The following is a 26,349-nucleotide window of genomic DNA, read 5'->3' as shown; positions in this document are numbered from 1 at the left end:
CCAAAAGAATGGAAAACGGAGCAAACTAGACTACAGTGATGAGAATGTCACTTCGTATCTTGTAGGGGTACGGTTATAAATGAGGAGCAGATGATCAAATTACCCATCTTGAGGAATCCATTTGAGATATCCAGACTGGTGAAGAGAGTGCTGGGTAAAGTGAAGGCTGTGAGGATCATGAGACGCGGCCTGGTTTAGATTTTTTGTGCTTCTGAGGATCAGAATAAATATGTGTTGCGTCTCACCCGATTTGATAAGTTTGAAGTGTTGTGTGTGTCTCTCTTAGGAATAGGGCACCCCTCAAGAGGGTTATATCTGGAGTCACGTGGGAAGTAGATGTTGAAAGATATTCCTGGAGTGATTGATGCACTTCGGATTAATTGTGTGGTGAAGGGTGAAAAAGTGAAGAGTCCATCTGTTCTTTAAAAATGTTTTTGTATGGAGTCTCTCCCTACTCCAGTGCAGTTAGGGTATATTAACTACAGAGTTAGAGCCTTTATCCCAATACCAATGCAGTGAAGCTTTTGGTCATGTTTTGAGTGTTTGCAGAAGGGAGAAACTGAGATGTCAAATTTGTGGAAAATATCATAGTATATGTTATAAAAGTGATGAAAATGTTGTAATTGTTGTGGGAACCATGAAGCCAAGTCTTTCAAATGCCCCACAAGGGTCAAAGAAAATGAGGTGGCCAAAGTCAGGGCTATGCAGCAGCTGTTAAAAGGGTTGAGGGTGTGAAAGGAGTCCATGGTGGTGAATAGGCCTTCACTCCAGGCTGCAGGGGTTCCCTTTCACTTGCAGGATCCTGACATTTAAAATGTTAGGGTGGACTTTGTGGCCATTATACCTATGGTGATAAATGGCACTGCCAAGGTGGAGAGAAGGTCCAAGAAGATGGAAATCATTGTGGAAGCGGCAGAGAGGTTCCTGGGGCTAAAAGATTTCCTGGGAAGGAGTTACATGGAATATTTTCACAAGCCGTACCACCCTCTCAGGCCCTAGAGCCATACCACCCTCTCAGGCCCTAGAGCCATACCACCCTCTCAGGTCCTAGAGCCGTACCACCCTCTCAGGCCTAGAGCCGTACCACCCTCTCAGGCCCTAGAGCCGTACCGCCCTCTCAGACCCTAGAGCCGTACCACCTTCTCAGGCCCTAGAGCCGTACCACCCTCTCAGGCCCTAGAGCCGTACTACCAACTAAGGCCCTAGAGCCGTACCACCCTCCCAGGCCCTAGAGCCGTACCACCCTCCCAGGCCCTAGAGCCGTACCACCTTCTCAGGCCCTAGAGCCGTACCACCCTCTCAGGTCCTAGAGCCGTACCACCCTCTCAGGCCCTAGAGCCTGAGAAGCGAGATATGGAGAATTGAAAGAAAGAAGAAGTGGGAGTTTTTTTTGCTTTGTCAATGTACTATTTTTATTTTGGTGGATTAAGTTAGTTTCCATATAACATATGGCTTTTCTTTTGACCTTGTTTTGGCTTCAACCCGTCCAGTTGGTGGCGGCAACACACATTTTTGGGGTTGTAGTCCGCCATAAACCCACAGAAGAAGAACACGAATAGGCGGATCAAAAAATAAATAATCCAATCGCGTTCGTCCTTTGCTGGCGGTTCATTTTAAATGTGTGGAAAACACAGGCGTAACCAGCTGTAGCCAACTTTTGCATTTTAAGATTTGAGAAGAGAAACGGTGAATATATTTTGTATAATTACAGAAACTGTAAGTTGTCTTTAGCTAGCTAAGTTTGAGTTGTACATTACATAATGTATGTAACGTTAGTTACCACTAACTCGACCGGTCCCTTTCTTTAAGCTAGCTAACGTTAGCTATAAAATAACTGTGTTGCTGCCAAACTAACGTTAGCGTAGTGGCGTTTCATTACTAAAATAACAAAATGCAAACCAAGAAAGTTAGCTAACTAGTGTGTCATGAACAGCAGATTGCTGGCTAGTTAAATCAGCAAATGAGTCGTTTTATAAAAATTCTAAGTTGGCCTAAAGTCTGTCGATAAAGGCACTTAAACCTAATTTCTCCTGTCAATGGATATGAGCGTCTGCTAATTGACTAAACGGTAAATGTTACTTCAGCCACATGCTAACTGTTAGCTAGCTTGCGTTACTATTACCAAGTGTAAGTGTTTTTGTTTAGTATTCTAGTCGTAAATTAATATACGTTAGCGTTAGTAATGTCGAAGGAACACTGACAAATTCAGTACAATACGTCCAATATAACGTTTAGTGAAGTGTGTATGGCGTCATGTACACTGGTGTCATCATGTAATCTAGATTGTAGGCTACTTTTTTAGCATTTTAAAGTAATTAGCTAGTGAACATCCCCTTTTCTTTCAAAGTTGTGGTTATGGCCCAGGTGGAGGCAGAACGGGGGCTGTGTAAAGAGAACACCCAGCCATTGAGAGAGGGATTGGCTGTGACTGGTCTGCACCTCAGCCACCAAGAGGGATCCTGTCATGCAGCCATCCAGCAACAGAGACAGTATGTCAACAACGCTGTCTTCACAATGTTACTAGCTAGCTATATTCAACCATTTTAAGTTTGGGGTCAAGAATCACTGTCCGGGCTATTCTGTTTTGGCTTTGTGTAGAGATATGTTATAATATCTGTTCTAGAATTTGGTGTTGTGTGGATTTGGTGAGTTTCTACATGGGGCATATCTTTAAAAGTTCACACAGGCTCAGTCTATAAAATTGAAAGCTCTGTTTTGTGCCCCACAGAGCGTTTGAATTGGAACTCCATATGTACACTGGAGATGATCCACTTGATATCTGGGATAGGTGAGATGTGCAGCAGCATATGCAATTCACCTCACTCGGTAACACCACACACACACACACACACACACACAGAGGTTTAGACATACACTTCCCCATGCTCCCTAACTTCACCTGCCATAATGGTATATCTGTGTTTTTGTGTGATCTGTTTAACTTTTGTATAGGTAAACCGGATTTAAAAAGTTGAACTTGCTTCCAGTCCAAAATGTCCCTCGGGATAATAGTTTGACCACACAGACACACACACACACACTCTGGGACCATACACAACTTTGGCTTCTGTGTTGTGCAGGTACCTAAAATGGACACTCAAGACCTACCCCCAGGGTAGTAAAGAGAGCAGTCTTACGGCCATGCTGGAGAGGGCTGTGCAGCTCTTTGCTCATGACAAGAAATACTACGATGACCCCCGTTACATCAACCTCTGGATCAATTTGGTGAGTGGCTAGTCCAGGTCGTTAGTGCGTGATCTTCCACTACTGTATTGAAAGACGTTGAACTCCATAGACAAACTCCGCTAATGCCCTGGACCAGAGCTAGTGAGCGGCAACATGACATGGATTACCAAAAGATTAAGGAATACCGATAGCCTCGTGTGCCTCGCTTCTATGATCACACTCTAGTGGTCAATGAGAATATCTACATTTTATGCGTGATCTTGTTCATATCCAATTTGTTTATTGAGCTAAGCAAGAGCTAAGGCAGTTTATTGCCCACTCATACAATATCACACTTGCAAACGCATGCTTTCCTAAGGATAGCCTGGAATATTGTAATCCAAATGAAATATTGCTCAGTTTCACTGTTTCCCTACATTGACAATAGTGAAATGGAGCAATATTCTCTGCATTCCCCAAGCTAATACTAGGTGTAGTAATGTATGTTTACAGCCATGTTTAGATGCTCGTATCAATTTGTATGAAAATGTGAACGGTTTGGAACATACATTTTCCACTCATTCTGAAAATAATCCCCATTTATATTGTTCTGCTTCAGTGTTCTGACCGGAAGAATAAACTTCTGAGCCAGTTAGAACCCCAAAAAGTATCAGTTACTTTTTGTATATATAAAAAAAAAATGTGCCTAGTGAAATCAATCGTTTTTACATTTGGCTATTTAATTTACTCCACCAATTAGCATGGATAGAGCAGCTGGCTATGGAATGGGTAAGCTAGTTTGATGGACAGATACTGTAAGTGCAAGTACTAGAGCAACGGACAGTTCACCGGTGAGGAGAGAGGGTGGACATGGATGGAGCTTGGCTTAAAATAAAGAACATCATGATGTGGCTTGGAATGTGTTTAGGCTATTACTAGCTATTACTGAATTATAGACTAGACATTAGGAATATTTTTGGAGCAAAAATAACATTAACCGGTTCTCAAGATTTGAAAATGTTTGTTTCAGTTCCTCAATGTTTTTTGAGGGTTTCTGTTCCTCGAACCTGTTCCAACCCCTGCCGTTCAATATACTGTACATTACTACTGGGTAAAGCACAGACATTGGCTTGCATGCTATCACTACCCACCTGTTTGCATCGATACAGAACTCTGAACAATTGACCCAACTTGGGTTGTGTTCATTAGGATACGCAACGGAAAAGTTCCAAGTCATTTTGCAACATAAAAAAAAAAATAGATTTTCTCATTTGACAAGTCCAGGTAGTTCCTCCCTATTTGAGTTTGTTTTGGTGCCTAATGGACACTGCTGTTTTGTAGGCCCAGAACAGCATGGAGCCCCTGGAAATGTTCAGCTACATGCAGGACAACGGCATCGGACTCACTCGGGCTGACCTTTACATTGCCTGGGCGGAGGAGTTCGAGAAGCACGGCAACTTCCAGAGGGCAGACGCCATCTTCCGTGAGGGACTTAAGTGCAGAGCCCAGCCCATGGATAAACTTCAGCAATATCACAAGTGTGTGCTCCTTGTCTCTGTCCATTCCTTGTTAGCTGTCCTATGTCTGCCTCTGTCTATGTCATATATGGAAGGGAGTAGGCTGTAAACAATATGCCCCATTACAAATAAGTCACAGTACTTAGATTTTCATTTGTACTGAACAGAATGTACTATTAGTTCATAGTAATTACTTTAGCGTGATTTAATGAGGATTTAGGCACAGCCCTTGTCCTTGCTTGTCGGTGGTTTGGTGATTATTATTTGTTCATTTTAGTGGTTTCCAGGCCAGGGTGGCCCATCAGGCTTGGTCTGCAACTGAGGAGGAACCCGAACCAGCAAGAACCAGTATGGTAGACCTGAGACCACGGGGGAGAAAGAAGGCCGTCGCACCAGTCAATCGAACAGAGGCTGCAGGTTAGCCCTTTGTGGTCGTTACTAGGTAGGGGTTTAGCTGCAAAGTAGCTGCTCTACGAATGGGTGTGTAGATGGGGGCTTTCTCAGCCAATCGGCACTGTTCTGAATTCAATGCCGTCTTTGAGGAAAGTGGATCCAGAGTCGATCTTGGTTGATGTTTAGAAAATGTTCTAAAATGCAGTATTTTCAGATGAAATGCTGTACTTTGACACAAGAAAAAGCCACTGAGCCTTTAATTAAAAGTAAAGTAAGGATGTAGCGGTTCAACTGTTTTGCTATCTTTGGTAGGACACTCTCGAAGTCTGAACTTGCAGTTGCCCAGGCGGTCAGCTCGCCACATCCAGAAAAACCCGATCCTGGGGTTTAACGAGAATCAGGCGGATTCCCTTCAAGCTGCACAACTGAAGCTGGAACCCTGGATGGCACCACCCAGCAGCAGGGCCAACGAGAACCAAGTCATGTCTGAGCAATTGGCCGACATCAAGGTTTGACCGCCGATGCCGATCTCCATAGATAACTTGACCTGTCATTTAAATTGCATCAATGTGCACGGTTTCTAATCTATGAGACTTTGTCGAGATAGCTTGCCAGTAGTGAATTGAGTTGGTAGACTTGGGTTTGTGTTTTAATATGGAACTAATACAATTTTCTGTGGAACCTTTTTGTATTTGACTGTTTATAACTGTTATTATTAAGCCATTTTAAGGGGGTGTTCTTTGTCTTGGCAGATTCCCCAGAAGTCATGGTGTTCTGCCTCCAGTGTAACGGTCCCTGCCAGCAGGCTCAACTTCCAGCCTTTTGTGGAGGAGGGTGACCAGACCCCTTCTGTGTGAGTAGTGGAGGAGGGTGTCCAGACCCCTTCTGTGTGAGTAGTGGAGGAGGGTGTCCAGACCCCTTCTGTGTGAGTAGTGGAGGAGGGCGACCAGACCCCTTCTGTGTGAGTAGTGGAGGAGGGCGACCAGACCCCTTCTGTGTGAGTAGTGGAGGAGGGCGACCAGACCCCTTCTGTGTGAGTAGTGGAGGAGGGCGACCAGACCCCTTCTGTGTGAGTAGTGGAGGAGGGCGACCAGACCCCTTCTGTGTGAGTAGTGGAGGAGGGCGACCAGACCCCTTCTGTGTGAGTAGTGGAGGAGGGCGACCAGACCCCTTCTGTGTGAGTAGTGGAGGACCAAAAAAAGCAGATGCTTAATATATACATATTTTAAATGTGTTTGTAATAATGACAATTACAACAATACTCAATGAATAATGAACACTTATTTTTACTTAATATAATACATAAATAAAATCATTTAGTCTCATAAATAATTAAACATGTTCAATTTGGTTTGATTTAAATAATTCAAAAACAGTGTTGAAGGTGACAGTGCAGTATGTGCCGTGTAAAAAAAGCTACTGTTTAAGTTCCTTGCTTAGAACATATGAAAGCTGGTGGTTCCTTTTTTTTTATCCAGTTAAGACGTTTTAGGTTATTATAGGACTCTCTATACCATTTGTATTTCATAGACCTTTGACTATTGGATGTTCTTTTTGGCACTTTAGTATTGCGAGCCTAATCTCGGGAGTTGATAGGCTTGAAGTCATAAACAGCGCTGTGCTTCAAGCATTGTGGAAATCTGCTGGCAAACAGAGGAAAGTGCGGTTTGAATGAATGCTTACGAGCCTGCTGCTGCCTACCACCGCTCAGTCAAGACTGCTCTATCAAATATCAAATCATAGACTTAATTATAATATAATAAACACACAGAAATAGCCGTAGGTCATTAATATGGTCAAGTCCGGAAACTATAATTTCGAAAACAAAACGTTTATTCTTTCAGTGAAATACGGAACCGATCAGTATTTTATCGAACGGGCGGCAACCCTAAGTTTAAATATTGCTGTTACATTGCACAACCTTCAATGTTATGTCATAATTATGTAAAATTCTGGCAAATTAATTACGGTCTTTGTTAGGAAGATATGGTCTTCACACATGAACCAGGCGACACAAACTGCTTCATATACCCTGACTCTGCTTACACTGAACGCAAGAGAAGTGACACAATTTCAGGCACCGCATTGATTATATGCAACGCATGACAAGCTAGTTAAACTAGTAATATCATCAACTATGTGTAGTTAACTAGTGATTATGTTAAGATTTTTTTTATAAGATAAGTTTAATGCTAGCTAGGAACTTACCATGGCTCCTTGCTGCCTGCACTCGCGTAACAGGTGGTCAGCCTGCCACGCAGTCTCCTCGTGGCCATGTTCTGTTATAATCTCCACCCGGCACAGCCAGAAGAGGACTGGCCACCCCACATAGCCTGGTTCCTCTCTAGGTTTCTTCCTAGGTTCTGGCCTTTCTAGGGAGTTTTTCCTAGCCACCGTGCTTCTACACCTGCATTGCTTGCTGTTTGGGGTTTTAGGCTGGGTTTCTGTACAGCACTTTGAGATATCAGCTGATGTACGAAGGGCTATATAAATACATTTGATTTGATTTCAATATAATCAGCGTTCAAAAATTCCGATTACTGATTGTGATTCACTGATTGTGATTCACTGATTGTGATTCACTGATTGTGATTCACTGATTGTGAAATCAGCCATTCCGATTAATTGGTTGACCTCTAGACCAGACCCCTTCTTTGTGAGTTGTGGAGGAGGACTAAAGTTGACTCAAGCAGCTGATCTAGGGCCAGGTTAGAGTAACTCCCCTCATGGTTAAAGATGGACTCTGCAAACAAATGTTGTTACAAATGTCTCAAGTGTAAAGAGTAAGGTTCATACATGCATATAAAGAACACTCACATGAATTTTCTACCTGTTCAGAATTAATTTTGGTGCATATTCTGGTCAAAAATGTGTTTTTAGTAAAAGGAGTAAATTACAAGAAGTTGATGATGCATAAACTCTCAATGGTCTGTTTATGGAAATTCTTGCTTGCAGTAGCTAACTAACCAAGTAGGCTAGCTAATGTCTTATCTCTGACCTAAATGCAGCAAAAATAATCTCCTCCACTTTCTCCACGGCTACAGGTCTGCGTGTAAGATTGACCCGGCAGTGAACACTGTCCTCTCTGATCGCCCGCCCCCCTCCAAAGAGGAGTCTGTGCTGGAGGAGGGAGGAGGAGGCGGGGTGAAGGAACAGAGCATGTACCTCAAAGAGCTGCTGCTGAATGGCGCTGTGGAGCTGAGCATCGAAGAGCTGCGTGCCGAACACTACTTCGCACGCAAGCGGCAAGAAATCGAAGGTTACCATTGGACAGTAACTGTCACATTATACCTGGGATGTCCCATGACATTTTACATATTTCCTGTTTTCAAATGCATCTTTTAAAGTATAGACATACAACCGATAGATTTGGACAAAATACTTGGGTAAAAAAAGCTCTGTGTATCCCATGTTCATGTATCTTGTCGGGGAATAAAATGGTCTACTGTGCTTTCGACTGCTGTTTCACACGGTCACTCGGGGCCCTCCCTTTTTGTCTTCGGACTTTAAAAAATAAATAAAAAAAATTCAATGATCTTCTCTCCTCATATTGGCATATTCCCTCAAGGTCAACCACCAATGACCCTTTATATTCATTCTTTATTCCCACCCTTTCCTTTTGATAGAGACGATTCAACAGCAGAGCCAAGCCAAAGAGAGGCTGAGGCAACAGATTGATGAGAAGCAACGACTGCTTCAGTTGCAGCAATCCCAGCAACGACCACAACTATCACAACAGGCAAGTGGCAAACACTCTTAATACACGGTTGTGTTCATTAGGGCACATCGTAGCGACGCGTTTTGTAACAAAGTGTCTCTTATTGGACAAATTCCGCTATTATCTACCCCTTTCGTTGCGTTTCTTGCCTACTGAACACTATTCTGGTTTGAGAGATCTGAGCTTGCATTGCAAATGTCCAATGTGTTTTGTAATTGTGATTTGCTATCCCTTTTTCTTTTCAGTTGGAGGTCTGTTTAGGAAACCCAGCTAGAAAGTGTTTAGAAAAACTGCAGAGGTCATTGACGTCGACTGTGAAAGCAACTTGTTTGGGATAGTTAATATGATTATCTGCTACTAGACTATCTGGGTCATGTTCAGTAGAGCGCACCGTAGCCAATATTTCCCCAGTTTTTTTAATGTTTTTATTTAGTATAGATGTATACCCCAGGAAGACTCTACTCTGCCACTGCTTCTGAAAAATATCCTAGGGGTTGCAACAGGAAAATTAGTTTTTTTATTGGACAAGTTAGTTCCTAAACATTTTCTCCTTATTGAGCACAACCCTGCTGTCTAAGTGTTTTCATGCAAAATAAACCATTTTCCTAACTTTTTGCTCCTAGGATGACACTGGGACTGATTCCATGCAAATAACAGAGTGTAGGTCTGGAACTGTCCTACCTAGCAGCCAACCGAATGCAATGGCCTTCCAGATCTTTGATGAAGGATCCCAGTCTGGCTCTGCACATGGGTCTGGGTAAGCCATTGAGACTCCTGTCATGTATCACTGCATTAATAAACATTATAAACTGGGTGGTTCGAGCCCTGAATTCTGATTTGCAGACAGCCGTGGTATATCAGACCGTGTACCAAGGGTATGACAAAACATTTATTTTTACTGCACTAATTATATTGGTAACCAGTTTATAATAGCAATAAGGCACCTCTAGGGTTAGTGATAGATAGATGTATGTATATGTATGGCCAATATACCACGGCTAAGGGCTGCGTCCAGGCACTCCTCGTTGTGTCGCGCATAAGAACAGCCTTTAGCCGTGGTATATTGGCCGTATACCCCACCTCGGGCCTGATTGCTTAAGTCTAGTTTACATTGTCATAGACAGTCAAACAAGTCATACTTTCACATGCATGAATTAGGCTATATGACAATGAAATGTCTCCCCCATTTTACTTTACAGAAACCCTATTCCGTGTGAAAAGGACATGTGTCCAGGTTTGTGTTCCTTAGTTTGCATCTATGCTATACACGCAACATACAAAAAAAATGTGAGGTAAAACAAAATATATATAGCTATTTGATAGTCAATTATCAACTTTGACCTGTACTTGGCCTTTATCTGACATTTGACCTGTACTTGAGGTCTTTCTCTGACTTGATTGCTATTTTAGATGATGTTTTCCTACCTGCTGGAGACAGAGGTCTTTGCTTTAAGACTCCTTACCCGTTTCCAGGTAATTCTGAATGTACACAAGTCCTCTAAATGCCAACCTACTTTAAAACTGTTAAGGTTAAGTTTTGTAACATGGGTTAAAACATGTTATTTTAACACAGTAGTATTATTTGGAGAACTAATAATTATGCGGGAACAATGACACTAATCAAACTCTTTCAGACTTTTCCATGCACTTCAATGGTGATCCTGTTTTTTTTTGTGTGTGTTTTTTGACAGGTGGCAGTATCCCCCTCTCTGAACGAACTCAATTATCTAAGGTTTGGACAGTTTTTGGAACAAGATCACTTGTGCTACGAAGTGATCTCTCTAATCTAGTACAGTTCAGACAAGACCATCAATGATCCACTGCCTTTGATTGTAAAGCCTGTTCCCAGATCTGTTTGTGCGGTCTTGCTAACTCAGACCTGAGCTCAGTCTAGTGTACGTATGTTATCTGTTGGAAATTCCTGGTTGCACAAAAAAAATCATATCAATAGGTAGATTGATTGACTTGTACCATCCAGAACTTCCCAGAGCGAACAGAGTCCCTGAACGAGGAGGTGGTCAGCGGCCACAAGAACAAGACTCTGTGCTCCAGCCCAGAGGACACGCAGGACTTTGTGAAGGCCGCCAAGATGGCCTCCTCTCCTTATCACGCCATGGGACAGAGGGCGGTTTCGCCCAACGCTGGGATTCTGACCAAGGAGCCCAGCATTACCCCTCAACTTGATGCTGACTCGGACGGAAGGAAGAAGCTCAGGTATAGTTTGTCCACCCAATGACTTGACCCGACCGACAAGGGTCCACTAGCCTTATTGATGGTTTGATGGCAGCGAGTTCTGTAGCTTGTCCCCTTTCCCTCCCGGAGTCATTCTAAACCATCTCTGCCAGTGCAAGTCATGATGATAAGCCGGGGGCTGTGTTCATTGATGCGGACACATTGTTGTAAAATGTTTGAATGTATCTGAAAATGACCCTTTTCTTATTGGACAAGTTCAGGTAGTACCTCCCCTCTTTACACCTTGTTTTCTTCAGTTTTATGCCTAATGAACACAACCCCGCTCAAATGGAAAATAAAGGGAAAGGTCATAACGTGCAGCTCTGTGTTACCAACATTCTAAAACCCATTGTATTGCTTTCACCAATTATGTCAGAACAGTAATTGCGTCAAGAAAATATCTATTTGAACAGGGCACTTGTGACCATCTCCTTGACGTTTGCTCTACAGCCCTATCCAAGAAGCCAGCCTGGAGGCTTGGGGCTCCATGGCTTCAGGCCCCACCTCCGCCTCCTCCGTGTGCACGAACTCTGGAGGCAAGGCCGTCCACCACCTCGGCAGGCTGAAGGACAGCCACGCAGAACCCCACCCCGAAGCCATGGACCAGAATTCACCATGCAGTGAGTATCTGGATGGTAGAGCATGGCGGTTTCAACTCCAGGGTTGTGGGTTTGATTCCCACGGGGGACCGGGACTGAGAAGGGGGGGGGGGGGGGGGTGTGAAGTGTATGCACTACTGTACGTCGCTCTGCATAAGAGCCTGCTAGATGACGTAAATGTAAAAAATAATAATAATAAACAAACTTTGCCACTGCTGAATTACACACAATCCTATTTCCAGTATAAATTCTTGCCTGCCTTTTCTTTGGCTGTCCAAGAAAGCTGTATTTCACCTCAAATCAATGTAAAAGTCATTGCATTGTATTGCACATGGTAGTTTAGTGGACCAAAAAAATAAGCCTTCTATTAATTTTTCTTAAAATACATTTTCATTTGGATTGGTATCTTATGTTTCAGTAGAAGCATTGGTGCATAGTAGGTAACTGTTAACTCCATGTGGTCCATAAGAAACTATCAGTTATGAATTAATGTGCTCAACTGCACACTGACATTTCATTTCACCTATTTAACACTGCTGAATCTGACTATTTGGGGGTTCAATCCAGTGCCCATTCATTTTGTATGGCTAGTATATTTAAGACTCTTGGCTTCACTAGGAGCTGTAAGGAATAAGTAAAGTCTATTTGATGTTGGAATGCCTTGTTCTTCCTTCCTGGTATTGCAGTACAACCTGTGATTGAGGACCCTTGCAGTGTGAGGGTGAGACAACGGTTGCTGGATCAAGTGGACCTGAGCTCCTTTCCAAACTTCTACTCAGAGGATGGTCCCCTTCCCATGGCTGAGGAAGATGGTGTGCTGATTCTAGGTAGTTCAACTAATAATGAAGGCTGGGCGGTTGGTTTAATGATGGCTGGGCGGTTGGTTTAATGATGGCTGGGCGGCTGGTTTAGTGAAGGCTGGGCGGCTGGTTTAGTGAAGGCTGGGCGGCTGGTTTAGTGAAGGCTGGGCGGCTGGTTTAGTGAAGGCTGGGCGGCTGGTTTAGTGAAGGCTGGGCGGCTGGTTTAGTGAAGGCTGGGCGGCTGGTTTAGTGAAGGCTGGGCGGCTGGTTTAGTGAAGGCTGGGCGGCTGGTTTAGTGAAGGCTGGGCGGCTGGTTTAGTGAAGGCTGGGCGGCTGGTTTAGTGAAGGCTGGGCGGCTGGTTTAGTGAAGGCTGGGCGGCTGGTTTAGTGAAGGCTGGGCGGCTGGTTTAGTGAGGGCTGGGCGGCTGGTTTAGTGAGGGCTGGGCGGCTGGTTTAGTGAGGGCTGGGCGGCTGGTTTAGTGAGGGCTGGGCGGCTGGTTTAGTGAGGGCTGGGCGGCTGGTTTAGTGAGGGCTGGGCGGCTGGTTTAGTGAGGGCTGGTTTAGTGAGGGCTGGGCGGCTGGTTTAAATGACGGATTATAATACTACACCGCTTGTTTGTTTATTTTTTTACCGTCTTGCTTAAAGGGAACGACACCTTTGCTACCTATTCCAAGATGGACTATGAGAACTTTTCCATCTATGCAGGCCAAGGTGGAGGTGACGTTGCCATTAAGGTAAGGCAGTGAATGACTGAACTCAAAGTAGATTTAAATAACTATCCTTCATGTGAGTTGATGAGTTGAATGATTTCCTTCATGTACGCTCCACCTCAAACTGTTTATGTATGCAGACTCCACCTCTATTTTTCTAGAATAGCAGATTAAGCAAAATTGCACTGCTGGTTCGTTGGCTTTATTTTAATGGCAAAATTTTCCCCTCCACTTTTGCTATAAAGCTGAGGGATGGCGCTGGAGAAATCAAGTCCATATATGGTGCTATGGATACAATGACTGACAGTCCATGAGATCAACATGATGATTTTGACATTTACTTTACACGGTGTTCTCCAGTGAGTTGAGATCTAACACGTCACTCTTGCCTTGTGCAGCTGGAGCGCACCCCGGTGCCGTGGGACTTCTACATCGGCTCACAACTGAGGGAGCGACTAGCCCGGGACTCCCAGGCACCCGTCCACGACGCGGGGCGCTGCTTCCTGTTCCAGGATGGCTGCGTCACGGTCCACAAGGCCTCCCAGCAGAGCACACTGCGTGTGGGTAGTTCCACCCCTGTCCTCCATGCATTATTGTACCCTTATAGAATCTGCTTTTTAAAAAAAAAATGTTTTAACCATTTTTATATAACTAGGCAAGTCAGTTAAGAATAAATTCTTATTTTCAATGACCTCCTAGGAACAGTTGGTTAACTGTCTTGTTCAGGGGCAGAACGACAGATTTTTACCTTGTCTGCTCGGGGATTCAATCTTGCAACCTTTCCCCACCCCTAAAATAACAATAGCTCGGCGTATAAACCCTTTGCAAGATGTAATTTTATAGTCTACCTTGGGTCGTGTTCAGTAGGCATCAAACGGAAGAAAATGATCTGAAACGAGGAGGTTCTATTTGAAGTTGTCCATTAAGAACTGCTAGTTGAGTGTTCTTTTTGCAAAAAAAACACTAGTAATGATGTAAAGAACAGGATTCTGATAGGAAAGACCTGTTAAAGTCTGTGGTTCCTCTCCTTATGGCATACACAGGAGGTGGCTGAGGAGTCATTTGAGGAAATCGTGGCCTCCCTGGCCATGCAGACAGTGGAGCTGGTGAGACTCATGCACTCCTGCCACCTGATCCACGGAGCTCTCAGTCCAGACACACTGGTCATGAATCGGTATGCACACACACACACACGGTCCAGCCACGCATGCATATGAGTTTCCGAACGCAGACTTCTGACATACAGGCATATTACTTACTCACTCACCTTGCATCCTTGCATACACTCGCTGTGGGAGATAAACATTAGGGCCATTTCCCTACATGTGTATTTGATCTTTAAATCCAGTCATATAATCTACTAGTCAAGTCTTATTCTTCCTTTTCTCTGCCCCCCCCCCCTCAGTCATTATGATGAACCAATGGATAAGATCAGTGCTGCCGTGGCACTGGACTTCTCCTGCTCCGTGGACCTGGAGCTTCAGCCAGAGGTGACAGCAGCACACATCCTCCCAGCAGCCCAGAACTTCATCACACAGGATCTACTAGCCCCCTCTGCCAGCCCCTATCAGGTACGGTACACACCTGTCTACAGCCTCTTGTTGGCACCGTCACATCGCTACATGCTTTCCAGAGGAAAGTCTAAAAAGACATCAAGAATAAAGTCAATGTTTCACTATTTTTAATTGATATGCATGCCCCAAAAACCCTCGGCCTGCCCCATCTTCATCTTTATACTTTATTTACATTATGTAGGATGTATTTGATTCATTTATTTATTGCATGGCCCCAATGCTCTTTTGAACCTCACCTGTATGTGTTTCTCTTTTTAATCATGTTTTTCCCTTATGTAAGATGCACTGCAATTAGGTTTTCTTTAATGTAAAATATTCCATTGTGGTACGTGTATATATAAATAAAACCCATCCTAAAAAGCTACCAGATACCTACATTTACGATTGAGAGTCGCTCTCCCCTAGTTTAGTAGCTGTCACTCTCCCTGATTACAGGTGGATCTCCTGGGCATTGCAGAGACTGTCCACACTCTGCTGAAGAAGAGAACCATGCGCCTGGTTAAGGAAGACTCCATGTGGACACTGGAGGAATATCAGGAAGCGCGTCCCAGGTATATTACGGTTTCCTCTTGTCATGTCCTGCCGCTGGGTCCTCACCAGTTGCCACAGTCAGAAGGCCTGTCCTACTCGACCAATCGGATGAGGGGGTGATGTCATGTACCCCGGCTTACGGTTAGTGGGGAACGACCAATCAAATGAGGGAGTATGTGAATGCAGACGAGAGACTTGCGTTGCTTGAATCTAGTGTTCATCAATGATTAGCTTATTTATTATCTAATAAACCAACCGTTTTAAATGCAGAGTCCTACTTGGATGTCTTATTCAAACTCTCCTAGTGAGCTTGTTTGCCCTTACTACTTGTGTAAAACCAAAATAGGTTTAATATCTGCATTGTTTTTAAAATGGCATGTTGACAAATTGACACCTTGATTTTTATTTTAAAATCCACAAGTAAAATGTAGTTTCACATATTTCATATTTTTTTTAAGATGACAACTTCAACCTTTTTTGCTTTGCGAGGTGTTTAAAGTTCAGTTAGCCATTGTTATGTTAATGAAATCTGAAAAGTTCCAGTGGCCTGGCTTTGGCCCCAACTGAGTGCCGGCCCGCATAGATGGAAACTAATTCTGAGCCTTTTGGGTAAAACACTGGGGTGAAACCCATCTGGAAATGTTCTATTAGCCCATCCACCCCCTTCTTAGGAAGACAAATGTAACCTTGACTTACATTTTTTGTTTTTTACTGATATTTTGTTACATTTATTCCTGCACTTTACTTTTAATACACAGTATTATGTTTTGATATACACATTATATATCAAACTTGAACTCGATGCTATTTCGAAAATGAGACAGTTCCCACCAACCGGAATATGCCTCGTCACACACCCTCATCTGATTGGTCCAGTAAGCGGGCCTTCTGACTTCGTGCCTGTGGTAACTAGTGATGACCCTACGGGCTGTCTGATAAGTGGTCATAGAGAGAAAATGATGAGGTTAGGAAGCCATATAGGTATGTTGGAACACAACTGGCTCCTGTCTTCCAATCCTCTTGTTTTTCACCATATTATCAAACACATTTATGTCACTTGCGCCGAATACAACCGGTGTAGTCCACTGTGAAAGGCTTACTTACGAGCCCTTACCCATCAATGCAGTTTACATTTATTTCATATATTTTTTACAGATTTGCCAAAAAAGTAATGTTAACACAATAAAATGACAGCGGCTATATACAAGGAGTATGTGCAGGGATACGAGGTAGAGGTAATATCTACATTTAGGTAGGAGTAAAGGTGAATAGGCAATCGGGATAGATAATACACAGGGTATGTAAATAGTCGGGTTGGCCACTTGATTAACTGTTCAGCAGTCTTATGGCTTGGGGGTAGACGTTGTTCAGGAGCCTTTTGGTTCCAGACTTGGTGCTCCTGTACTAGAGGTCAACCGATTTAATGATTTTGACGCAGAGTTTTGTTTTTTGTTTTTTATTCATTTGATTTATATATTTTTTAATAATGACAGTTACAACAATACTGGACCAACACTTTTATTGTAATATAATACATAAATAAAATCTATTTCGTCTCAAATAATGAAACCTGCTCAATTTGGTTTAAATAATGCAAAAATGGTGTTGAAGAAAGTAAACGTGCAATATGTGCCATGTAAAAAATTTATTTTTTAAAGCTAACGTGTAAGTTCCTTGCTCAGAACATATGAATGCTGGTGGTTCAATATTCCCAGTTAAGTTTTAAGTTGTAGTTATTATAGGAATTATGACGCGTTGACTATTTCTATACCATTTGTATTTCGTAGACCTTTGACTATTGGATGTTCTAATAGTCACTTTAGTATTGCCAGCTGAATCTCGGGAGTTGATAGGCTTGAAGTCATAAACAGATGTGAAGCAAGCATTGCTTAGAGCTGCTGGCAAAAGCAGTAAAGTTTGAATGAATGCTTACGAGCCTGCTGCTGCCTAAGTCAGACTGCTCTATCAAATATGAAATCATAGACCTAATTATAATAAACACAGAAATATGAGCGTTAGTTTCTGGATTTGACCATATTAATGACCTATCATTTTGAAAACAAAATGTTTATTCTTTCAGTGAAATACGGAACCGATCAGTATTTTATCGAACGGGCGGCAACCCTAAGTTTAAATATTGCTGTTACTTTGCACCACCTTCAATGTTATGTCATAATTATGTAAAAGTCTGGTAAATTAGTTCGCAACGAGCCAGGTGGCCCAAACTGTTGCAAATACCCTGACTCTGCGTGCAATGAATGCAGGAGAAGTGACACAATTTCCCTAGTTAATATTGCCTGCTAACATTAATTTCTTAACTAAATATGCAGGTTTAAAAAATAAATAAATGAAATACTTGTGTAATTAAGGCATTGATGTTCATGGTTAGGTTCATTCGTGCAACGGTTGTGCTTTGTTGTTGTTGTTGTAAATATGCTTAATTAAATCACCCCCCGTTTGGCGAAGTAGGCTGTGATTCAATGATAAATTAACAGCATTGATTATATGCAACGCAGGACAAGCTAGGTAACCTGGTAATATCATCAACCATGTGTAGTTAACTAGTGATTATGTTAAGATTTATTGTTTTTTTTAATAAGTTTAATGCTAACTAGCAACTTACCTTGGCTCCTTGCTGCAATCGCGTAACAGGTGGTCAGCCTGCCAATTAATCGGTTGCCCTCTATCCTGTACCGCTTCCTGTGCGGGAGCAGAGAACACTCTATGACCTGGGTGGCTGGAGTCTTTGACCATTTTTAGGACTTTCCTCTGACAGTAGTTTCTATACCAAGTTGTGATGCAGCCAGTCAAGATGCATTCAATGGTGCAGCTGTAGAACTTTGAGGAACTTGAAGCTCTCGACCAGCTCCACGACAGCCCTGCTGATGTGAATGGGGGTGTGCTCGGCCCTCTGTTTACTGCAGTCCATGATCAGCTCCTTTGTTTAGCTCACGTTAAGGGAGAGGTTGTTCTGGCACCAAACTGCTAGGTCATGTTGTCAGTCATAAGACTTAACACCATTGCGTCGTCAGCAAATTTAATGATGGCGTCTTGAGTCGTGCACGGCCACGCAGTTGTGGGTGAATGGAGTACAGGAGGTACCAAGCACGCGCCCCTGGGGGGGCTCCTGTGTTGATGGTCAGTGTGGCTGGTGTGTTGCCTACCCTCCACCTGTAGACGGCCCGTCAGGAAGTCCAGGATCCAGTTGCAGAGGGAGGAGTTCGGTCCCTGGGTCATTAGCTTGGATGATGAGCTTGGAGGCCACTAGTGTTGAACGCTGCTGAGCTGTAGTCAATGAACAACATTCTCACGTAGGTGTTTCTTTTGTCCAGATTGGAGAGGGCAGTATGAAGTACAATAGCAATTGTGACATGTTGGGGCGAATTGGAGTGGATCCAGGTTTTCTGTGATAATTGTGTTGTGAGCCATGACCAGCATTTCATGGTGACAGATGTGAGTGCTACGGGTCGGTAGTCATTCAGGCAGTTTACCTTAGTGTTCTTGGGCACAGGGACAATGGTAGTCTGCTTGAAACATGTTGGTATTACAGACTCGGACAGGTTGAAAATGTCAGTGAAGACGCTGGTCAGCGCAAGCTCTGAGAATGCGGCCTTGAGAAAGGACACATTATTAGATTACTGGGATGCAGATATTGTCTTTCATCCCCTGTCCCTCTTTTTGTTTACAGTGACCGGAGCGATGCGTTTTGGAGCAAGTTCTTCCGGACCGTTCTGAATCCCGGAGACAGGCCTTCTGTATCAGTTCTCACAGAGCTACTTGAAGACATGAAGAAGTCTACATTTGCTTGCTATGGCGCCTAGTTTTCTTTCCTAGCACTACCTTCCCAGTGATTTATCCGTGTGGCTATTTAGATTTTATTTGTCTCCTAGATGTTTTTGCTAGTCCCTTAGTTTTTTCCTCATTTCAATGTAATTGTTTTTCTGTTAAATGCGATTGTTCATAATAAAGTATATGTCTTATTCATTATGACTGTTTTGCGTGTTTAGTTTTTTTAATGGTTGTATTCATTTTTAGGATGTACTGCCTATATATGGCCTGTAGAGGGTGTTGTCCTGGTGGCATTGATCATAGACCAGTCACCCCTGAACTGTTTTATGGTACATGAACAGAGAGAATTCTGTTCTGACATAAATCTGAGTTACGTCTTATTAAGTTAGAGCATGGCATACACTTGCAGTTAACCAGCCAGACTTGCGTTGTGTGTTTTCGGGGGGGTAGATGTAACATGGTAAATGTAAATCTAGAACATTCCAATTAGTGTAAGTTACATTTGGTCTGACATGCAGTGCCTTCAGAAGGTATTCACAGCCCTTGACTTCATGCACATTTTGTTATAGCCTGAATTGAAAATGGAATAAATGTAGATTTTTTTTTTTTTGTTGTCACCTAAACACTACCCCAAAATGTCAGTGAAATTGTTTTGGGAAATTTGTACAAATGAAAAGCTGAAATGTCAGAAGTATACATTTGCTTAAGTCATTAGTTTCATGGACTTTACTTTTTATTACTACCTCATCTCTGTACACCACACACAATTGATCTGTAAGGTCCCTCAGTCAAACACCGGAGGGAGGAGGGTGAATATCCCTTTGCGCATGGTGAAGTTATTAATTACGCTTTGGATGGTGTGTATATATACATCCAGTTACTGAAAACATACAGGCGTCTTTCCTAACTCTGTTGCCGAAGAGGAAGGAAACCACTCAGGGATTTCACCATGAGGGCAATGGTGATTTTTTAATTTTTTTTTAACCCCAAAAAAGTTACGTAGCTTAATGGCTGTGATAACTGAGGATGGATTATCAACATTGTAGTTACTCCACAATACCAACCTAATTGACAGAGTGAAAAGAAGCCTGTAAAGAATACAAATATTTTGAAATATGCATCCTGTTTGCAACAAGGCACTAAAGTAATACTGTAAAAAATAAATGAAGCAATTCAACTGTCCTGAATACAAAGTGTCCTGTTTTGGGGCAAATCCAATAACACATGACTGAATACCACTCCATATTTTGAACCATAGTGGTGGCTGCATCATGTTATGGGTATGCGTGTAATCGTTAAAGCAGTTATCCAATCTCAGTCCTCGTGACCCCAAGGGGTGCATATTTGTTTTTTTGCCCTAATACTACACAGCTGATTTAATATCAAAGCTTGATTAGTTTATTTGAATCTGTTGTGTAGTGCTAGGACAAAACCAAAAGGTTAAAAAATAAATGGAATGGAGCTAAGCACAAGCAAATTCCTCGAGGAAAACCGGGTTGTCTACTTTCCACCAGACACTGGGAGATGACTTCACCTTTCAGCAGAACAATAACCTAAAACACAAGGCCAACTCCACACAATTTAATTACCAAGAACACTGAATGTTCCTGAGTGGCTGAATTATTTTTTACTTAAATCTACTTGAACATCTATGGCAAGACCTGAAAATGGTTGTCTAGCAATGATCAACAACCAATTTGACAGAACTTGAAGAATTTTGGAAGAGTAATTGGCAAATGTTGCACAATCCAGGTGTGGAAAGCTCTTAAAGACTTTCCCAGAAAGACTCACCACTGTAATCACTGCCAAAGGTGACTAACGTATTGACTCAGGGGGTTGAATACTTCTCATCAAGATATTAGTGTTTTACTTTACATACATTTTTAACAAATGTTAGAAGGTTTCTTCCACTTTGACAGAGTATTTTGTGTAGATCACTAACAAATGACAAATACAATTTTAATTCCTCTTTGTAACAAAATGTGGAAAAAGTGCAGGGGCCCTAGCCCTCACCCTCCAATCCAACAGGTCCCAGACGTGCTCAATGGGATTGAGATCCGGGCTCCTCGCTGGCCATGGCAGAACACTGGCATTCCTGTCTTGCAGGAAATCACGCACAGAACGAGCAGTATGGCTGGTGGCATTGTCATGCTGGATGAGTCGGTCATTGTCATGTCAGGATGAGCCTGCAGGAAGGGTACCACATGAGGGAGGAGAATGTCTTCCCTGTAATGCACAGCGTTGAGATTGCCTGCAATGACAAGCTCAGTCCGATAATGCTGTGACACACCGCCCCAGACCATGACGGACCCTCCACCTCCAAATCGATCCCACTCCAGAGTACAGGCCTCGGTGTAACGCTCATTCCTTCGACAGATAAACGCGAATCCGACCATCACCCCTGGTGAGACAAAACCGCTACTCTTCAGTGAAGAGCACTTTTTGCTAGTCCTGTCTGGTCCAGCTACGGTGGGTTTGTGCCCATAGGCGATGTTGTTGCCGGTAATGTCTGGTGAGGACCTGCCTTACTACAGGCCTACAAGCCCTCAGTCCAGGCTCTCTCAGCCGGACAGTCTGAGCACTGATGGAGGGATTGTGTGTTCCTGGTGTAACTTGGGCAGTTGTTGTTGCCATCCTGTGCCTGTTTCCACAGGTGTGATGTTCGGATGTACTGATCCTGTGCAGGTGTTGTTATACGGGGTCTGCCACTGCGAGGACAATCAGCTGTCCGTCCTGTCTCCCTGTAGCGCTGTCTTAGGCGTCTCACAGTATGAACATTGCAATTTATTGCCCTGGCCACATCTGCAGTCCCCATGCCTTCTTGCAGCATGCCTAAAACACATTAATGCAGATGAGGAGGGACCCTGGGCATCTTTCTTTTGGTGTTTTTCAGAGTCAGTAGAAAGGCCTCTTTAGTGGTCTAAGTTTTCATAACTATGACCTTAAATGCCTACCGTCTGTAAGCTGTTCGTGTCTTTACAACCGTTAATTGTTTATTGTTCATTGAACAAGCATGGGAAACAGTTTTTAAACCCTTTACTGTGAAGTTATTTGGATTTTTACGAGTTATCTTTCAAAGACGGTCCTTCTTTTTTTGCTGAGTTTATGTTAGCTAGGTGGCGAATGTTACCTATGCTAGGGGTGAAGGTTAGGGGAAAGGTTAGCTAACATGCAAAGTAGTGGCGAAGTAGCTAAGAAGCAGTTGCTAATTAGCTAAAATGCTAAAGTTGTCTTAGATTCAAACACGTAACCTTTCGGTTGCTAGACATTTGCATAATATGCCCACCCATCCACCCTGACCAACAATCCTATGTTCAGTTTCTGTCTTATGTAACCCTACCAAGTGTAACAAATACTAATTTACATTTATGTTAAGTCTAGTCTGAGACCAGGCTGTTTGAGATTGTATTAAGTCTTGGAAACTGCAGTGGGGCTGCCTATATATATATATATATATATATATTTATTTATTTATTTATAAAAATGTAAAAATGTATTTGAGGGGGGGGCAATATATTTAAAAAAAAAATAGATAATTTGAAAGATGTAAATGTATTAATTGGTTTATTTTCATTTTGATAAGAGAAAACAAAACAATTCACTTATTTGTTGATGTAAAAATGGAAATTGACCGATTTTTTTTAAAAATTAAGTTTGTGTCATTAGATTTCTGGCAGAAAAATGGGGTACCTGCTGAAAAAGTTTGAATACCACTGTATCGCAAGTGGACTAATGACCATGAGATGGAACTAGCTCTTTAACTCTAAATAATAGCACTCGAACTCTCTGCCTTTAGGCCAGAGGCTCAAGGAAATCGCTCTCTCTCCCAAGGACGTCTGTCTGCCTGCCTGCCTGCCTGGACAGGTGGTGAGGCGTACAAGCTTATCCCACGGTGAAGTTAATATTTGATAGGAGAGGAGTGGCGGCTAGTTTGCAAGTAAAATCCTCCATAATCAGAATATTGCTAGAGAGAGAGGAGGAACCCGCTTGGTCGCTCATGGATTGGTGTCTTGACAGTACAGACAGTCCTTTCCCTCCCTCTACCCTACCTAGTGCCTCCACTGAGAAAAGTCACACACTTGTCCAGTCCAAGGGAAAACTAAGTTGGTAGAATGAAAAGCAATTCAATTCAGAGATGGAGTATTGGTGTCCGAAGCACAGTAGTTCAACTGTGGTAAGTTTTTTTTTAAAATGTGCCATTGGTATAAAGATAAAATTATGAGAATTTGGATCAAGTGCATATAGACTGCCGAAAAAGGAAGTTGGTCTGGCTAGCATATTACTTATTAGCCTTAATTTGTAATATTAATCATTGAAATGTACAGTATTTGTATTTCATGGCTTTTCAATATAGAGCAGCTCTGCTTGGCATAATTGAATTAGAAATGGTTTAATGCAGCTGTCGGACCAGCCTATTGCTCATGCTTTGTGGGCAGTCAGTTTGTTCACCGATATCATGTCTGGCTCTGCTTCTTCCTCTGAGTCAGCCAACCACTTCTCTCACTCTTAATCAGCCAACGACTCTGCACTTGCCTGGACTCATCCTTCTCTTGCTGTTTTACATACAGAATGTTTTACCAGTAGGCCTATAACAGAGGAGCTTGATGTTAGTTTTTAAGGCCCACTGACCGTGACCATGCTTTGTTGTCTGTCCTTTCAAGATAGACATATCGTTTGTCAGCAGAATTTACTAAGCTTTCCTGCAGTGCAAGTTTGCTCTCATTTTTTCAGAATGATAGAGAACCTGAAGGTAAACATTAGAGTTAAAAGGAGTGTTAAACGGTTTCCATTTTATGTTCTACCCTGTTGTTCCTGGTTTAGACGTTTTTCCATCCTAAAAGGTTAGAAATGAAACCAGCAAACACGGCAACCCTTGAAGACAGGCATTCCTCCTATCACTGTACTGTGCAGAAAGTTGTCTTTGTGAGTCACAGCTCCCTCTCCTATCCTACACCTGCATGACTTCAATGTGTCACAGCCGCTAATGACAACCAGGTGTTGTTGACACATCTGTCATGTTAAGTAGGCACCAAACAGAAGAAGACTGTCTGAAGTGGAGTGTGAGGTACTCAATCTCCAACTTGTCCTATAAGAAATACTCATTTTCATTTTACATCGGAAATAGTTTGGACTTGGATTTGGCTCTGTGCCTGTTGACACGTGCGTTTCGATTTTATTTGCATATATTAAGTACACTGAGTTCATTCGCACTTCTCATTATATATGGCAGTGAACCAGGAAGATGTTGCTGTTTGTGGGCCACTGAAGGTGCCATATTAAAGTATCACTAACTGGTCATACTGTAACTTAACAGTAATCATGTGACTACACTGTCTGGACTTGCCCTGTGGTAGCTTACAAGAGTGAATGATTGTCATCCCAAGGACCTGGCTTATCTGTGATTCATGAAAATAAAAGAGAGCCGCACACTCTAGGAGCTCAGATGCAAAAATGTAATTACCAACGTTTCGACAGCCAAGCTGTCTTCATCAGGGTATAATCACAAACACTGCGGGATGACTCGTTTAAGAAATGTGTCAAAAGACACAGGTGTCTGTAATCATGGCCAAGAGTGGCCTAATATCATTGGTTAATTATCAAATATTAAAATGTCATACAAAGAACAGCATACAAACAACAAATAGATAGCATACGATCATAGATTCATTTGACTACACAGGCTTGCAAACAATTACAATGGCAAAGTCACAATAATCACAAGAATGGCTTCAGATCAAAGTCTACGTTGAGACTGAAGGGAGCAAGGGTCTTTAAATTAAAGATCCAGGCAGCCTCTCGTTTTAACAATAAATTATCAAGGTCACCCCCTCTCCTAGGGAGGGTGACATGTTCGACGCCAACATAACGCAGAGACGAAATCGAGTGGCCTGCCTCCAAGAAGTGGGCCGCAACTGGATAAGTAAAGTGCTCTGAGATACGTACTTTTAATTCGCGCTTTGTTTTACCCACATAATTTTTACCACAAGGACAAGTTATAAGATAAATAACTGCCTTAGTGGAGTACGTAATAACACCTTTGATTGGGATCGATTTCCCTGTTTGTGGGTGTTTGAAGGATCTACATTTATAAGTGCCATTGCATTGAGCACAGCCATTACACTTGTAGTTTCCATCCAGTAGGGTCGCAAAGAGACGTTGTTCAGGAATATCTTGGGGTGGTAAATCAGAGTTTACCAATTGGTCTCTGAGATTTCTGCCCCCGAGAATACGACCAAGGGAAGGTTCGAAAACACATTACCGAGACTATCATCGGATTTTAGGATGTGCCAATGTTTGTGAACGATTCCCTTTAATTTGTTCAGACCACTTTGAATAGCGGGTAGTTAGAACATTAAGAATGCGTCTTTTTGCGAGACTGACCTTTCTTCTAGATTATCTGTGATTCAACCACTAAACTGGTTGTTACTAGCAAAAGGGAAACCCCAGTGTGCATTCCAAAGGGCAACCTATATATTGCACTACTTTTCACTGTTGCCCATCGGGCTCTGGTCAAAGATAGTGCACTACGTACTTAATAGGGTACCATATGGGATGCAGTCCCAGTCTTGTGACCAGTTATGTCAATTCTGTCACGGTTGCTCAGGTGGTTTGGAAATGCAATGACCCAAATAACACTTTTCTGTCATTTTTGCGTCTTCAGAAGCAGCACTGCCTTGACCTCTGTGTGGCACTTGAGGGGAATAGGGGGAAGTTGTCCCTTGATGGTGATCTTGGGTCCGTTTTGTATTTTACCCACTAATGGTTTTAAGGTTAGGATTGGAGTAGGGGAAGTTAATCCTAGATCTGTACCTAGGGGAAACTTCATTGGGGAGCGATGTGTGAAGTTAGGGGATCGGCTAGCCAATCAGCTGTCAGAGTGGTCGGATGGGAACAAATGGGGGAAAGGGGTTGTTAAAAGTAACTGACATCCCTGTCTTTTTTCTAGAGGCTCAGGTGTTTGAGACCATAAACTGTTACACGTAGCCTCACTCACTCACTCACTCACTCACTCACTCACTCACTCACTCACTCCGTCCTGTTCACAATTCTCATTCTATGCTTCTCATTAAAGGTAAATTTAGTATGAAAATCCTACAGCTCTCTCTTCCTCACTCATACAAAAACACATTGGTCAATATTTATTGTTCAGTAATAGTTAGGTAGTAATAACCGTATTAAGGACCGTAAAATCTCCCTTTCTAACCTCTCTGGCGTGGATCTGTAACCGTGGCCATCAACCGTTACCAAGGGGAGTTGTCCCAAGCTGGGTGACTCCACACGAACACTAATTCAGCTGTGGCGTGTTGGATGAGTCACCAG

The 26,349-nt window shown here is 42.8% G+C and overlaps 2 protein-coding genes across 4 annotated transcripts in view; both read left to right on the top strand.

The window, feature by feature from the left end:
* The first annotated feature begins 1,532 nt into the window (after positions 1-1,532).
* LOC110529349 (mitotic checkpoint serine/threonine-protein kinase BUB1 beta) lies at positions 1,533-19,227 on the top strand. Of its 3 annotated transcripts, none has more exons than XM_036984728.1 (23): positions 1,533-1,686; positions 2,348-2,489; positions 2,729-2,788; positions 3,081-3,225; positions 4,507-4,703; positions 4,960-5,099; positions 5,388-5,584; positions 5,828-5,928; positions 8,120-8,334; positions 8,702-8,814; positions 9,417-9,550; positions 9,993-10,027; positions 10,204-10,266; positions 10,485-10,525; positions 10,772-11,007; positions 11,476-11,645; positions 12,311-12,451; positions 13,071-13,159; positions 13,534-13,695; positions 14,179-14,309; positions 14,541-14,706; positions 15,145-15,260; positions 18,929-19,227. In XM_036984728.1, exons 2-23 carry the CDS (start codon positions 2,356-2,358, stop codon positions 19,059-19,061), a joined length of 2,919 nt encoding a protein of 972 aa, XP_036840623.1. In that variant the 5' UTR covers positions 1,533-1,686; positions 2,348-2,355; the 3' UTR covers positions 19,062-19,227. The 3 variants fall into 3 exon arrangements, with proteins under 3 accessions (XP_036840623.1, XP_036840621.1, XP_036840622.1); XM_036984726.1 differs by having other exon boundaries at positions 12,302-12,451; XM_036984727.1 differs by having other exon boundaries at positions 1,570-1,716; positions 12,302-12,451.
* A 3,737-nt stretch (positions 19,228-22,964) lies between these two features.
* Positions 22,965-26,349, top strand: part of LOC110529348 (serine/threonine-protein kinase PAK 6) — a 38,318-nt gene continuing 34,933 nt past the window's right edge. The window contains exon 1 of the mRNA XM_021611484.2: positions 22,965-23,203. The gene's annotated coding sequence lies outside the window, so the exon portion shown is untranslated. The remainder of the gene's footprint in view (positions 23,204-26,349) is intronic.

Source organism: Oncorhynchus mykiss, chromosome 8 (assembly GCF_013265735.2).
Source record: "Oncorhynchus mykiss isolate Arlee chromosome 8, USDA_OmykA_1.1, whole genome shotgun sequence".
In the NCBI taxonomy this organism is placed as follows: Eukaryota; Metazoa; Chordata; class Actinopteri; order Salmoniformes; family Salmonidae; genus Oncorhynchus; species Oncorhynchus mykiss.
Note: the sequence above shows the minus strand (reverse complement) of the source record. Positions and strands in the feature narration are given on the sequence as shown.

What these genes read in the sequence shown, in the direction of transcription:
- LOC110529349 (XM_036984726.1), top strand. Translation starts at nt 2,356, where the DNA reads ATGGCCCAGGTGGAGGCAGAACGGGGGCTGTGTAAAGAGAACACCCAG. An exon ending in GGCTCTGCACATGGGTCTGG is followed by an intron (nt 9,551 to 9,992) that starts GTAAGCCATTGA and finishes TTTACTTTACAG; the next exon opens with AAACCCTATTCCGTGTGAAA. An exon ending in AGATGGTGTGCTGATTCTAG is followed by an intron (nt 12,452 to 13,070) that starts GTAGTTCAACTA and finishes TCTTGCTTAAAG; the next exon opens with GGAACGACACCTTTGCTACC.